Source organism: Gallinula chloropus (assembly GCF_964237585.1).
Source record: "Gallinula chloropus genome assembly, chromosome: 29".
Classification (NCBI taxonomy): domain Eukaryota; kingdom Metazoa; phylum Chordata; class Aves; order Gruiformes; family Rallidae; genus Gallinula; species Gallinula chloropus.
The window spans coordinates 2,999,018-3,014,656 of NC_140114.1; the positions used below are offsets into that span (position 1 = coordinate 2,999,018).

The window sequence follows — 15,639 nt, forward strand, 5'->3', positions numbered from 1 at the left end:
TTTTCCCCCTGCTACCTACTTTCTACCCAGACTGGGAACTCACAGATGGGTTTTGTATGTAGGAAAGGTTCTGTTGACTATCAGAATTAGTAATCCTTTTTTTTTCATATTACAATGAGGTGTTTTTTGGTAAATGACACCACTTTAGATTTAAATGTACAAAATTATGAACCAGTTGGTGTGTAAAAGTAATGAAAGGGAGAGCAGAATGGCAAAGGGCTCCAGAGATGCTGTTATCTGACAACTGACAAATTATGTGGCAGTGAAGTACTTTAAAATGCTTTTAAATCCTGTGTTTCTGGACACTGGAGTTGGTGTAACTTTCATCCCCACCAGTCAATCCTGAGGCCCACATCCCCTAGTAGGACTTTGCTTAGGAGGGACCTTCCTTTCCTAGCAGTAGGAATATATTTCCCAGTCAGTCTTTGATCTCTGTTCTGCATTGGTGCCTGCTGGGCTTGCAGTGAGGATCAGTCACTCTGCTGCCCAGCATGGCAGCCGTCCTGCTTGTCATAAACTGCAGTTGGGATTCTGGGAGGCAAATCTGTTCCTGGTTTCCCAGACTGGGACTTCAGACAGCGCTTGTGTGTTTTGGTAGGAGAGTGTTTCCTGTGATCAAAAGCCCAGTCTTTCCCCTTGATTTACTAAGTGATGTTCCTGGACTTTGAGGTTAATTTCCCTGTGAAAACCAGGAGTCCCTCAGTGCAGAAAGATCAGGCAAAGATTTAGGATGGGCCTTCTAGATAATGATGAAAATATCAAAAGCAGCTAAAGGACTTTGAGTGTTCCTAATCAATTTTACAATATATTTGTTTAATAGATGTGGAAGTAACATTTATTGAAGAATGCACAAAGAACAGTGTGCAGCCAGAAGAGAACATCGGAGTGGAAGAATGCTGAAGTCAGTCATGATGGAAGGCATGACTGAAGGCTTCAATTTCTTTCTTCATTTCCTAGGAAGAAGAAAAGACAAACCAGCAGTCAGCATGAACAAGAGCTTCAGGACCCTGCTTATTTATTCATCACAGGAATAAAGAATCTGTCCATACATGCAACTGTTAGCAATATTTAGCAAATACATGTGCTGCTACCACCACCACCACATCTTTCTTTACTTCCACGGATGTTAAACACGTGTATCTTTGGATCCTGTCAGCACGGACAAGAGAGACAGTGTGGATCTGTATCACGGGACCATGGCTCTGTATCAACAGTGCTTCCAACAGGTAGAAAGAGGAGACAGTTCCAGAAAAGCCCCAACTAAATGCTGGAAATGCTCCCTTCTGCACCCTGAATCATTACTTGTTAAAGACTTCTCTCTTCATACACAGAGTTTGCTCCTGACTGACTTGCAGCATCACTCTGAATAGGAGGCTTGGGGTTTTTTTGGTTAGAGCTAAAGTAGGAAACAAAGAAATCAAGTCTCTCTTCATTTAAGCATTACAAGTGAAGTCACAAAACCTCACAAGCCCGAGGCAACAGAAACACGTCCCTTCCCATGCTAAGCCACATCACTATGCTGGATGAGAGATGGGCCTGTTTGTCAGGAATGGCATCCCTGAATCCAAAGCATCCTCAAGGCTGCATAGGCAGAACAGAACGTCCGGTCTAACTCTTTGTCAGATGTGGAAGACAAGGGCCAAAGACCAGATCTTCCTCTTTTGCAAGGCAGGCTGAGAAGTAGAAGGAATTTGCTCTCTTCTCAGGCACAAGCAGCTCAAAGACAAATGGATTCAAGGATCTTGTATCTAAAGACTCAATATCCAACCTATCTAAATGGACTCAAGGCTGGGAACACCTGACTGGCACCATGGGTGCCTCTGGACGATTTCTGCTGAGTTCTGACAAGTCAGAAGTCCTCTCTTAGAGGAAGGGATCAGAGAATGTGATTTTTAAAACGTCAGAGGCAGGAATCTCCCCCTGTGTCAAAATAAAGATGCTCACGACAAAGGTTGTGGGAAGGACTCCTGACAGACAGAGGTTAACTGCTTGGAGATGGCTGTGGGGGTGGACCCACTGTCTTCCAGATCAAGCCATTCCCTGCAGAAACTGCCAACGACTCTGCCAAGTACAACAAGGGGTTTGCAATACGGAGAAATGGCCTCAGAGTGAAATGGAAAAGTCTTCTAACACAGGCAACTAAGCAGTGAAGAGTAACACCCTGGTTAGTGCCATGTCCAGAGCTCACACACACGCAGGCGGGACTCACGCTCGCTTAACAGTGATAGAAAGTGCTGTAAGACACAGGAAAGAATCACCTGCACTAGTTGGGTTCTGTCGTAATCTTCCCGATGCCGGTAAATGCACTGAGCAAGACCATTATACAGTCTTTCCAAGTGAGAGACGGTGAAGTTCTTAGTTGCCACAGTGGCTAAAGTCAACAGTTGCTGAAGAGAAAATGGAAACAAGTTTAGAATAGCCCCTAAATCCATCATACAAACTGCTGCAACACAAAGAACCAACCTTACAAGCGGCTGGTCGGTGGGCTATTTTAAACAAGCCCTTTGAAATGAAGAATTAGGAAGAGAAGCCAGCCTCCTACATCTTAATTCCCCCAAAGATCCAACATCAGCCTACACCACGTGTGGCAACACAACAGTCGTAGTCCGTTACAGGTGGAATGTTTCCACAAACTCTACATCCTTCCCATAAATTGTTTCCACTGGCACCTTTCAACAACGGGCTTAATTTACAGCCGTCCATGTAGCAAGAATATGTCCCACTTCCATATTAACTACATTGAAATTCGACTTACTCTGAGCTCACTGCCAGCCACAGTCCCTGGCCCTCTGTGAACTCCCGCTGCATTACCGACACGAGAACAGCTCGCACCAGTCACAGGGTGTACCAAGGCACCTGGAACGGCACAAATTGCTTCAGTCGGGATTTCTGCTTCTCTGGGTGGGCTACAGGGTCAGTGAATTATCCTGGAATACAGTCTCTCTGCAGGGCCAGAGACAGAACTGTTACCAGTTATTTCTTCACTGAGAAGCACTTGACTTTTACTTTCTCTCTGGCCAAAGTCACTGCTCCATCAACAGAAGGCACTCGGGCATACAAGAAAAGCACTAGAGAGAAAGGCAGGGTACAGCCAGGGGGGAAATACACCGGCGTTGTCGTGACAGTCTGGCAGGCTAACACTCACTCCCAAGTCATGTAGCTTAGGAAACACACCTTGCACTGCAAACAGGAGCATGTAAGCCTTCTGTTCAACAGGTGACTCTGGGGCCACACTGCCTGAAGTACAGCTTTTTAACTCACGCTGCTCATTACTGGGAAGATACTCATACAATAAAAGGAAGTCAAAGGCTGTTTTCCCATTAGGTACCACTTGAAAAACAACCTGCAGGAGCAAAACACCAGCATCTGCAGAAAGACACGACTTGGGCTTTCAGTAACTACAGGGGCAGCATCTTTACGCAAGAAACACTGTGTGCCGACTGCAGAGAGGTGTTACAGGAAGAATGGAACCAAAGAAGGCTCATCAATAGTGTAATCCAAAAGCAGCTTAAATGAGCTGCTTGACCTTTCACTTAGCATTTGAATTTGAGTCTTCAGAACCTTGTGCTCGTTGGCACCCCAGCATTTCACTCTTTCTCAAGCCTGAATGTTCAGGAAGCACCACACTCTCCTTCTCAGAAGCAGATGTTGCCCACCAGAACTTTTTTTTTAGTTTCATGACCATTTTTATGTTGTTCCACCACATCAGAAACTCTCATTCAATCCATGTTACCCCAAGACAAGCCTGTGAAAAGTTACTGATAGAAAAATACCACAAAGCAAAAACTCTACAACTACTAACTTACAGGTACCCACGTTTTGTATGTAGAATATCCTCACCTGCATTGCTTACGGACTCAGGACGTGCAGGAGCTTGATTTAGAAGTAGGTCTTCAAAAAACCTTCTTCTTTCTCCCTCATCAGGACACTGGACATTGAAAACTTCGTCTCGATAAATAAACAGCTCTTTTATCTATAGCCCAAAGAGAAAAGGTATTTCAGATACAAGACGACACATGCTCAGACTCTATTCCCAGAAGATGAGTACCTGTCTAAATTCTAAATTGTCACCTGAGTAAGACACACTGTGAGGAGTTGTCTTCCTGCCCTTTGCAAGCATCTGATGACAGTCACCTCTAGGTAAGCTGACCCCACATTTGAGACAAAATATGTCTAGGATGCTCAGCATGGACTCTTGCTGAATTTTGTGAAGGAATACGCCTACAGATCGATTTACAAGTGACTAAACAGGAGCTGGAATTCAGCTATCGACTCTGTAAAGCTTTCACTTCTATGAAAAATACAAAGTTACAGTCCATTGTTACAGCGTGACCACCTTACTTTCTCAGTAAAAACATCCCTTTTCAGTAAAAATGTTTTCAGTTTAAATAGGTTTCCCAGTGCCATTGCCAGCACTACATATTCTTCACTAATGTTCAGACCCAACCACCTTAAACTCATATGAGTTCTTGTCTGAAGATAACGGACAGATCTGCCGAATAAGCAGGAGTGTGTGAGAAGGGGGGAAAAGTTGGGTCAAAGTCAATCCCTTTAGTCAGAAAACACTGGAGACAAATGCTTTTGGCATTGCTTTGTCTAAGCAGATTTCAGGAGACCTGGCCAGGGTGCCCGAGTAATAACAGGATGCATTTGTTTCGTACCCCAATGCTTCAAGGAGCTCCAGATGAACAGGAAATTGAATAAAAAGAGAAGGAAAGTATTGATGGCAATACCTCTCTTGGGAGATCTGTGTAACTCACATCCGATGTTGCAAGCAGCAGAACTGGGGCAAATGATGGGATGTCCTGCAGTAGTCGTATAAAGGTTGCTTTCAGTGGCTCTCCAGCAGCTTTCCACCACGAGTTGATAAGTGGAATATAAATGATACTTGGTGTCTTTCTTTGAGCTTCCTGCATCACCTGGTAAAATGAAAGCTTGGATAAGAAGACTGAGCCATTTGGAACAGGCTCCTAAGTAACCAGGGATCAGTCAAACGCTCTTACCAAATAGGAGTACATGAAAGCCAAAACACAAAACCAAACCACCCCCAGAACAACTCTCCAACCCAAAGATAGAATTTTCACCTTGACTCAAAGATAGACATTGTTACACAGACAGGAACAGAGCTGGTGTAAGGAACCTCACAATGTACATGCTGTATGTGGAGGTGTGCCTGAAAAGACAAGACTAACCCTGTCTTCTTCAAGACAGCTTAGTTTGGGTAAATGGTTACATGATGGAGACTAGACCATTTTCAGTTTGGAGCAGGAACACATCTGAGTCAGTTGAGTCTGGAGCAGTCTGAACAGGCAAATACCAACGTGAAAAGATGAGGGCTGATGCTGATGAAGCGGATTTCCAGGCAGAAGTAAACCAAACAGCACACCCAAACCAGGCCACCTCCATTAACAATGAATGTCACTTCCTTTACTAGTTTAGAGACAGTTTGTGAATCCCATGAGCATAAAAAGAGGAGATACCTGTGCACACGTTTGTTCCCATGATGTGTTGCCAGCAAACAAATCAGGCACGTCCAGAGTATAGACAGGAAACTTTTCCAGGGCATGTATTACTGCAGGTGCCAAATGAGAAGTTTGCCCACACCCTGGCTCTCCAACTAGTAAGAACCGTGGCCTCACACACGTTGGCTGGTAACGAGCAGTTCTAGAACAAGGAGGAGGAAAGAACTTTCAGAGTGAAGTGATGAATAGACACACAGCTGTCAAAGGCTTTTCCCTAACCTCCTTTGTTGGTAAAGACTCTCTCTGTTCCAGCAAATAAGAAGCTGCTCTGTGATCAGAAAGACTTTCAAAACCCTTTTTCTTACCAACTCATCCCCTAGCTCCCCTACAAAATCCCACCAATCCTGCTATTTGCTTGTCTGGGTGAAGCAACAGCTCTTGAATCACACAGGGGGACTGTCCAGCTCAAATACACAGACACCAGCTGGTCAGTAACCTGATATGGGGCAGAACAACTGTCACTCAGGACACACGTCTCTAGATCTCTTCACCACCCGTCCACCCCAATTTTCAGCACATCTGAAGTGTAAGTAGCTAGGAGACCTCTGTATCTCTCAAGTGTAGCTGAAATTTGCCTATTCTTACTGGAGGTAAAGGAAGGAAGGAAGGAAGGAAGGAAGGAAGGAAGGAAGGAAGGAAGGAAGGAAGGAAGGAAGGAAGGAAGGAAGGAAGGAAGGAAGGAAGGAAGGAAGGAAGGAAGGAAGGAAGGAAGGAAGGAAGGAAGGAAGGAAGGAAGGAAGGAAGGAAGGAAGGAAGGAAGGAAGGAAGGAAGGAAGGAAGGAAGGAAGGAAGGAAGGAAGGAAGGAAGGAGGGAAGGAGGGAAGGAAGGAAGGAAGGAAGGAAGGAAGGAAGGAAGGAAGGAAGGAAGGAAGGAAGGAAGGAAGGAAGGAAGGAAGGAAGGAAGGAAGGAAGGAAGGAAGGAAGGAAGGAGGGAAGGAGGGAGGGAAGGAGGGAGGGAAGGAGGGAGGGAAGGAGGGAGGGAAGGAGGGAGGGAAGGAAGGAGGGAAGGAAGGAAGGAAGGAAGGAGGGAAGGAGGGAAGGAAGGAAGGAAGGAAGGAAGGAAGGAAGGAAGGAAGGAAGGAAGGAAGGAAGGAAGGAAGGAAGGAAGGAAGGAAGGAAGGAAGGAAGGAAGGAAGGAAGGAAGGAAGGAAGGAAGGAAGGAAGGAAGGAAGGAAGGAAGGAAGGAAGGAAGGAAGGAAGGAGGGAAGGAGGGAAGGAGGGAAGGAGGGAAGGAGGGAAGGAGGGAAGGAGGGAAGGAGGGAGGGAGGGAGGGAGGGAGGAAGGGAGAACAGTATTAGTAAAAAAACAATTGAGGTGGGCACTGAAACACGTTCCCCGTATCTGAAGTGCACAATTGATTGGTTAAATTACAGCTGTACCCAAAGTATGTGTAAGATTTACACAGTCCTTCTCATTGTTTGAATTGTGTTTGGCTTTCCTAGTAATCACTCTGCACTAGCCCGAAATACATTTGTCAAGAGCCCTTGTTGTGTGCTACACTGTTGTGCCTTTGCTGGCTGAAGTCCAAGATCCCAGAGACATAACCAAGCTCAGCAGGTCAGGTTTCTCTGGACAGCACAGCGACAGAGATTGAGAAAAAGAACTGACCCAACAGTAGCGACAACAGTAAATCTTTTCAGCTGTTAGCTTATACAAGCTGCACATTAAAATGTCTGAAGATCAGCATAAACAGTTACCCTCTAGGATGGAGGAACTGCCTCTCTTCTCTTCTGGGCTTTTTATGCGGTGGCATTTCTTCAAAGGTTGATGGTGATCCTGGTAGGATATTTTCCAGAGATTAGCATAATAGCTGTTAACAAACCTCCATTTGTCTGGGGTGGAGCAAGTTTATCACTTTACAGACTCTCACCAACGGACAGACTAAACCGGCTCAGGCCTGAGGCTGTCATAGGCAGCACCTCACATCTGCTGGGCAAGCCGAGCCCCAGCGTATATAGTGCTAAACCACTCTGATCTCATGTACAAGTGTGCACTGCAATCCACAGCCAGTCAGGCTAAAACCCTAGGGTTAGAAATCATGGTAGCTAAAGCAGTATTTAGCTTAAACCACTTATACGTGACTTGTGGGCCTGACATTCCTCAGACAGGCATTAGAAGCCTTCCCTTCTGCCCCTAGTTAAATGTTTTGAAGAGCTACCTTGTACATTCAATCTTAGATCCATATTTACACCTGAGAAATAGGATGTTAGCTACTGCCACAAACAGGATGCTGAAGTAGAGAAGGCTGTTGTTGACTGCATATTGCAAGTCATCCACAGCTCCCATCCCACACTTCAGTTTAGAATCCAGAACACAAACTGTGTGTGGTATTCCTGCAATGAAGGTGTGCCCCTGCCTGTTACACAGTGCTGCTGCCATTCCGCTGGAGAGGCTGGTGGATGGTGATGGCACAAATGAGCAGCTTTTGCTTTGGCAGAATGTTAAAGAAGTGAATGCTACTGTTGTACCTTGTTGGTGGTCCTTCTGTAGCGCAGACTCTGCATGGGGAAATACTCCCTGCAAGGCCTGTAAAATCCTTGCGAGGGAGTTTTCAAGCAGTGGTTTGGCAATAGGGCATAGCGCTCGCCCAGGGGAAGCCAAAGCCCTCTGTGAAGCTGGAGTAATCTTCTGCATAGCCACAAAAAAATCCTCTGCTGTTATTTCAAGAGAAGCAACATCGATCGGCAGCTTCTCGTTACTTTCATAGATCTGAGGATAGTGGCGGCGCAAAGCACAGAGAGCAGCTTCAGCACATAAGGCTCGAATGTCAGCACCGCAATACCCTAAGAAACAAGACAAAAGCCAAATGGGACATCAGTCTCAGGCAGCACACCAGTCAAAGCCCAGGCTTCTGAAGTGCAGTGCTGAAAGACTTTGCACGCAGCCAACAATTCACAGGTTAACAGAGCACTTCAAGAGGCACCGCGCTGCAGACAAGTTTTGTTACATCGCTCGCAGCCTGGTCTCCCACACTTAGGAAGCAGTCTCCTCATCAGAACTTTGCTCCTGAGGAAGATGCCCCAAACCCATTCAACGTTCTCAGAGACACAAAAAGAACATTCACGAAAAGAAAAGAATCTCTTCACTTCTCCCACGCCGTGCCAGGTGCCTCACTGCCACGCTGTGCAGCAAGGTGCAAGAGCCTGGGTACTGCCTGGTAGAAGCTCAGATTCCTTCGGACTCAGCCACGTGCAGAAGCTCACTTTGTTTTCAAACTTACCAACACATCTGTCAGCGAGCTCTTGCAGGAACGTGCCTGGTGGCTGAGGCCTCCAATGTTGTGTGTGAATCTCAAAAATCTCCTTTCTAGCCTGGAAAGAAAATGGTTGTGGTTTGTCCTACGTTTTCTCTTAAAAAAAGCCAACCAAACCAACCAACACAAAAAGCCCCAGATCCTCACATGAATACAAATAGAGAGCAGTGTCTAGGTGGATACAGTACATAAACAAACAGGAACGTCTTTGGGAATGAAAACAAGTTCATTCACTCTGGCACCAGCCTTGGTAAAAGTTTTTCCTAGCAAAAAAGGAATGCTTGTGTGCACAACATTTCTTTGCTTTTCAAGATGTGAAAGCAGTAATTTATAGTTAATTGAGACATTTACTGCCAGAGTCACATACAATCACAGAGACCCAGTACCCGACCTTACTGCCAATGCAGCGTGGCTTTGTCCAAGTTGTCAATACTGATTTTCACCTGAACTGCTCTGCAATACCGCACTGTGACCCTGGTTCTGTTCTCAAGAAGGACTTTGTCACATCAACATGAAGGTTGAGTTTCAATTCTGACCTTCGTATCTGGCAAGCTGAAGAAGAACTCGCGGTCAAAGCGTCCAGGTCTTCGTAAAGCAGGATCTACAGAATCCAGCCTGTTGGTGGCTCCGATTACCACCACCTCTCCTCTGCTGTCAAAGCCATCCATAAGGGCCAGAAGAGTTGTTACGATAGAGCTAAGGGAAAAAACAGAATTTCCAGTCACTGGTTTACGACATTTTCTGATATTCTACACAGTCTTCTCCAATGATGACTCAAAAAGAACAAGCTTTTATCAGTGAGACACTGGTTAGCTAAAGACCCATTGGAAGACATAAAGAAACCAATAAGCTAACACAGGCCGTGTGCTCCTATCAAGCTTAGTGAATTGATTTCAATTCTTGTTGAAAAATACTCTGTAATTTAGCAGCAATTACTGGTTTGCAGGATCAATTCCCGTGACACAGCGTTAAACAGGTTCTGGTCTTCTTTTCACAGAGGTCGAGCAGCTTCTATGTAGCTGCAAAAAAGGCACTACCTATGAATCTGGTCTTGTTTGTCGGACCGCACAGGAGCAAGGCCGTCTATCTCATCAAAGAAAATGATTGAAGGTCGCATCTGGTAGGCCTAGAATGGAAACACAGGATCCTGACATCATAAAGCAAGCACTATTTTAAGGAGAAAGAAATCCTTTAACAGGGGTTTGCTTTGCAGGGTTTTCTCATTTGCTCTATTTCTCTTTCCCAATACAGGTCAAGACCTCATGCCCCTAAATAACACAGTGCAAAAGGAAACACTGACAAAACACGAAAAAGCAGGGAGTTCTTCCTAAAAATACTGACCACAGAAGTTTACAGTTACCCCTCGGACAGAACACAGGGCACATTCCAACCTTACCTGATGAAACAATTCACGGAGCCGTCGTTCAGTTTCCCCTGCCCATTGACTCAGGCAGTCGGCACCTTTTCTCATAAAAAAGGCTATTCTCCTGCCACCTTGGCTATATTCGTTAGCCAGCGCACGAGCAACCAGTGTCTTCCCAGTTCCTGGTGGACCGTAGAACAGACAGCCTCTGCAATGAAAACAAAACACAACCCCACAAAACCCCCATTAAATTCACATATGATAACCCCCCTAATGGAAAAATACCTATTACAACCCCTATCCCGAAACTACACACCTCTTCTCTCCTAACCAGAACTAGCGGCAACAGCTGAAGAGGGAGAAGGCAAAAAGAGATGGAAGTTCTGGGTTCCAACGCAATTTAACAAGGCAGGAAGTGCAATTGATAGAGAGGAGAGTGGAGATGTACAAACCCTGAGAGCACATCATTGCATCCCAGAAGGACACTTCCAAAACTGCCCACAAACTAGCAGGGCAGGTTACAGCACAGCACAGCCAAGCAAGAATAAACCTTAGCACAAAATCCCAGACTGGCATAACTTGGGAATCACCAGTTCCTTCTTCAGTGATACGCTGCATTGAAACGCTTGTCCTCGCAGAAGGCAAGATTTGACAGTGAAGCATTGCACTGTCCCCTCAAAAGCTCTAAGTTACTGAATTTGGTCTCCCAGACCATGCATTGCTGATGCTAAACAAGGTGCAGGTCTAAGGCTGGGAGAGAAAACTGCATTTCCAGATACAGTCATCAGTGAGAACAGCTGAAACGTTGCTGTTTCAAAAAGAATTTCAGTGCATAAAGAAGCCAAACCCTGGAAGACTTTCCTTCTGTTATTTGTAATACTTTCAAAGTGACTGAAAGCAAAGAATCTGAAGTCATATTTCACTGTAGCACGACTGAACTTTGCTGACCAAACACATACAAAGCTAACAATTACATCTTTACTTATTTCCTAACACAGAACTAATTTAGCAGCGTAAAAAGTGGACAGACTCTTATATTACCCCAACCACAACCACCACTGCAACGCTGTGGCTGCAATTCTCAAAGTCTTACTTGATCACTTGCAACAAAAGACTCTTGAGAAAGAACACTGGACTTGCAAGCAATGAATTACAGTTGACTACAGGTATAGTATTCCTTCCTGCTTGTAAACTAATCAAGTTGGCTTGTACCTAGAACTCAAAACAAGAACACCCAAGCCCACCTTTTAAAGGCAAGGCAGTGACAAAGGATGCCCTTGCTGCACCTGGATTCCAGATTCTACCCATTTTAAATAAATTCTTTTTTACTACTGCTAAGAAACCCCACCAACACGGCTGAAGAGTTTGAAGCATGGAAACATATTGATAGCTCAGTTGAATACTCTCAGGAAAATGGGTTAATTAGAATGTACACAGTATCTGTTACCTTGGAGGCTGAATTTGGAATCTCTCAAAGACTTCTGGGTAAAGCAGCGGTAAAATGACCATCTCTTTTAAAGCTGAAATGTGGTCAGAAAGACCACCCACACCATCAAATCGTACCTAAAGAGAAAGTCAACAGAGCACATCTCATACATCACAGAAAGCTACGACCTTGACAAGGTTCCATCAGAAAGTCTGTGTCAGCACAAAGAGCTCTGGGCAGCTTTCAAATTGCTTGAGAGTAGAACTGTAAACCCCCTTTCCATTAGGGGGGTTACCCATAGGCAGCACGTGACTGGAAGCTTTCAGAAACACTGCAAACACTTCGCTGGCACGCTGATCTAGCATTACTTACTGAATGGCCTGTTTGCATTGGATCAACATCAGCCTGACTTGCTCCCCTTTTCCTTCGATCCTTCTTGAGGTTTAGTGGAAGGCACCTGATTTGAACGAAGGAGAGGAAGAGGAAAGCATTTGTTAGCATGAAGCTAGAAGATTTTTACATTTATAGTGACAGCAGGTGAACCCAGAAGACCACCTAAGTGAGATCAACCTCGTAAAGAGGTAAATATTTGTTCAAATTGGTTTACATTTAATGTCCAAGAGTAAACAAAGGAAAATGGTCACTCCAGACATGAAGCCAGGCTAACTGACAACTCTTAGCGCTTACGAATATCCATGGCAGACCACACAACACACAGATGAATGCAAGCTGTGAACAAGGAGTTCCACAGATGCAGACTGTGAACTGACCATGACTTGGGTGATAGAAGAACCCCCCAAAGCACACTTCCAAGTACACACTAAGTAATATCAACATTTAAATGAATTCCATCTCAGAATTTCCTTTGAGATCTATTAGTTTCAGACGATTGTTCTCCTGACGAATCTCATTTCAAAGCCGTTACACGATTTCCCTTGTGACAGGGAAATTTCGTGTTTCTTAGGAAGGTAAAATGTTTAACTGTTTTGCAAAGAAATGGCATAAACAAATGATTCATGGTGTCCTCTCTCTCTCACACACATAGAAATGGAGTTTCACCTCATGTCATATATCCACTCTGTGGAAAGTCAAACCTTCTAAACCGGTTTAAAAAGACAGTTTCATGAACTCGTCCTTCTCTGTCTGCTCTTGAGGATGCTGAGCAAAGTGCTCCTCATATCTAGCAAGAGACAGCGTGCTCCATGCTCTCGCTGCTTGCAGGATCCAAACCCCCTCTGTCATGACTGTGGTCATTTAGAATTTCTAATTTCATTTAGCCTTTTTCTTGGTGAAGGACAGTTTCCTACTCAAACACGAACTGATTCCAAAGAGAAGCCAAAATCAGTACTTGAGTGATTAAGTAAATCCACACAGGGTCTCCCTCTTCCTAAATTAGTTTTAGGAAAGTAACTGGTATCCTCCAAGCTTAAAAAGTCTGAGAGCAAAATGTTTTTTCAAAGGGACATTCTGGCTTCAAGTCAAGAAGGAGAGAATTTCAGTTACATCATCTCAGCCCCACCCTCCATAATCACCTCATCGAGGACAACAAATGCTGCATTTCAAATAATTAATGGCTAATAAAAAGTATGGCCTCCCCCCTCAATACTTGCTTTCCTTCTACCCTTGGACTACCACAGCAGTAATCCTAACGTTCATCTGTTAATTCCCACCAATCCAAAACCTCTGGAAGCATTAGTCAGCAGTGTCACTGACAGCACTACTGAGAAATAAGGACCATCACCAAACATTCACGAACCTGTCAGTTCTTTGGCTGCAGGAGTCTTCTAGTCTTTGAGGACTTCCAAATGGGGACCTCTGACTGGCATCTGAAGAGCAGTCTGAAACTTTGCTCTTACTTTGCCTTGGTTCTGTTGAAAGCAAAGAGAAGTTGAGTGCCCGTATGCATTTTCATTCCAAAACCATCTCACTGAAAGAAATCAGCTCTGAAGAAAAACCCTGCAGAGAGCCTACTTTTCAGTGGTGGTTGATAGTCCTCAACAGGTTTCCTCCTCTCTCGAAGGTGATAAAGCTTCTGAGTATCTTCTTCATCCTTCTCAACACTTTCTTCTGGCAGAACAACTGTACATTGAGATAAGACTGAACTTCTTAAGTACTCTTGTAAATTAAATTCAGAATGCACTACACAGAGGTTCTGTCCTTGCTGAGATGACTGGGTGGCTTCTCATCGGTCTTAGTAACAACAGTTCTGTCATCTTCTTTAGCTGAGGCTTGAGGCACAAAGGCTTCAGTTTCTCTGCTTTTCTGCTCCCCGTGTCCTTCCCCTTGCTCTGCTGGGAGAGCCCTGGAGGGGCCCAGGTGGCTGTTCCTCCTCCATTTGATTTGGGTGCCTGCCATTGCGTACCCATGCGCTCGTCTGGGCCTGTGCAGGTGGGGCTTGGATGGGCTGACGGCCCTGGGAGCAGCCCGCTGGGGTCTTCTTTGGGCTCCCCCTCCTGCCACTGTGTCTCTGAGCTCCGCTGTGGGGGTGCAGGGTTGGTCCATCACAAAACCTAACACTGGTTGGCTCAACTACCACCACATCCTTTCCTGTCCTTAAGCACCCTCTTGCCTCGTTCTGTCCCATCCAGAAATCTCCTACAAGGATCGCTGGGCCGACTGCCCTCATCACAACCATCATTCCCACTAAACCTTCACATTTCCCCCCTCGCTCCAAGCATAAAGTCAATATGGCCTTTTACATTTTTACCAAATAACCTCATTGCTCATTTAATTGCCCGCTGAGCTCTGGAGTGACAGCTCCTAATTACAGGCCTGGGCAGCAGCTTCCTCCAATCACCAGCTAAACACAGAAAGGAACACCACTCTCTTCTCCCCTGCTGATCTTCACACTCTGCAGGAGCTTTCCATACACACCTGGCAACCTGCCTTACTTCCTGAGAAGTCTCTCCCTGCTGCTCACAAGCAGGGAATCTGGCACGCTCCTGTTGTAGTGAGATTGCTCTTCCTCATTCTGAGGAATAACTTCTCTTTGTATTCCCACCTGTGCACAGCCATCTGCTGCCTTTTATCTTGGAAGCATTTTGGAGAAGCCCAATGATTTTTTTCCTCTCTGAATACCTGTTCTGAGCTCACTACAGTACAGCCCTGAAGTGCAGCCCTGACTACAGCTTGTAATGCCAATAGCAAGACGGATCATTGTTTTAAAGAGATTAAAAATGCCCCACAGTTCAGCTTGTGTCAAGTGTTTAGGACAAGGCTTTTGGCTCGAGCATAGGAAAGAAAACTTAAACCAGAACTAAGCCACAATCCCACCTTGCTCATCAGTTATTTCTTTGCCAGCTCTTGGCACTTCTTTCTTTCCCTTGGAGGTCCCATTGAGGTTCTCCTAAATAAGAAAAAAACCAACCCCCAAACCAGAAAGATCAGTCACAGGCATGTAGAAAACCTGACGTGCGTATTTTATCGGGTGCCCCTGTAGTAACATCATCACCGTGCTCCATATAGACAAACGACTGAAGTAAGGTACAGGAGGAGAGAACAGGTACAGCACTGGCACCCAGGAGCAGTGACAAGAATTCCTGCTCTATAATGGCGCTTTGTACATGTGACACTTGAATACAAAGCCCAGTCTATCAATTAATCACAGATCAATAATCCAAGAACCCAGGCAAAACCTAGGAAAAACAATGTCTAGCAGATAAAACATGCATCTGGGCACTTGAGGGATGATGTACTCATTGATCCTTAGGGGTCTCTTCCACCTCAGGATCCTGTATCATTCTATGAAACTACCTGCAATTCTGCTTTCATTAAAAACAAAAAGGTAACTCAGATCTAAAGAAAAACCTATGAAAGCAGCCTATGAGGATGTTTCAAAAACAAAGTGCCCCTCATTCAAAAGGACAGGAGAACCTAAATTCATAGAGCAAAACTAAGATGTGAAGTGAAAACCCAAGCCCTGAAACAGCTGTATGCAAAGAGCATGCATTCAAACTCACAAGGCAGTTCAGAAAGCGTAGTAGAAGACATGGATTTCAGCATAACACTGCTATTTCATATCTCTTGAAGAAGAGTCTTCCACCACCCACCCTTACGACTCTCTCTGTAGCCCAAC

The 15,639-nt window shown here is 45.0% G+C and overlaps 1 protein-coding gene across 1 annotated transcript; it reads right to left on the bottom strand.

The window, feature by feature from the left end:
* Window positions 1-902: 902 nt before the first annotated feature.
* On the bottom strand, window positions 903-13,930 carry LOC311202147 (ATPase family AAA domain-containing protein 2-like; the record flags this gene model as incomplete). The annotated part of the gene is made up of 13 exons (XM_084276693.1): window positions 903-953; window positions 2,259-2,387; window positions 3,007-3,068; window positions 7,991-8,305; window positions 8,743-8,833; window positions 9,312-9,471; window positions 9,813-9,901; window positions 10,172-10,346; window positions 11,586-11,701; window positions 11,937-12,069; window positions 13,321-13,432; window positions 13,536-13,631; window positions 13,927-13,930. The coding sequence occupies 13 exons, from the start codon at window positions 13,928-13,930 to the stop codon at window positions 903-905; spliced, it is 1,533 nt and encodes a 510-aa protein (XP_084132819.1).
* Between the last annotated feature and the right edge of the window lie 1,709 nt (window positions 13,931-15,639).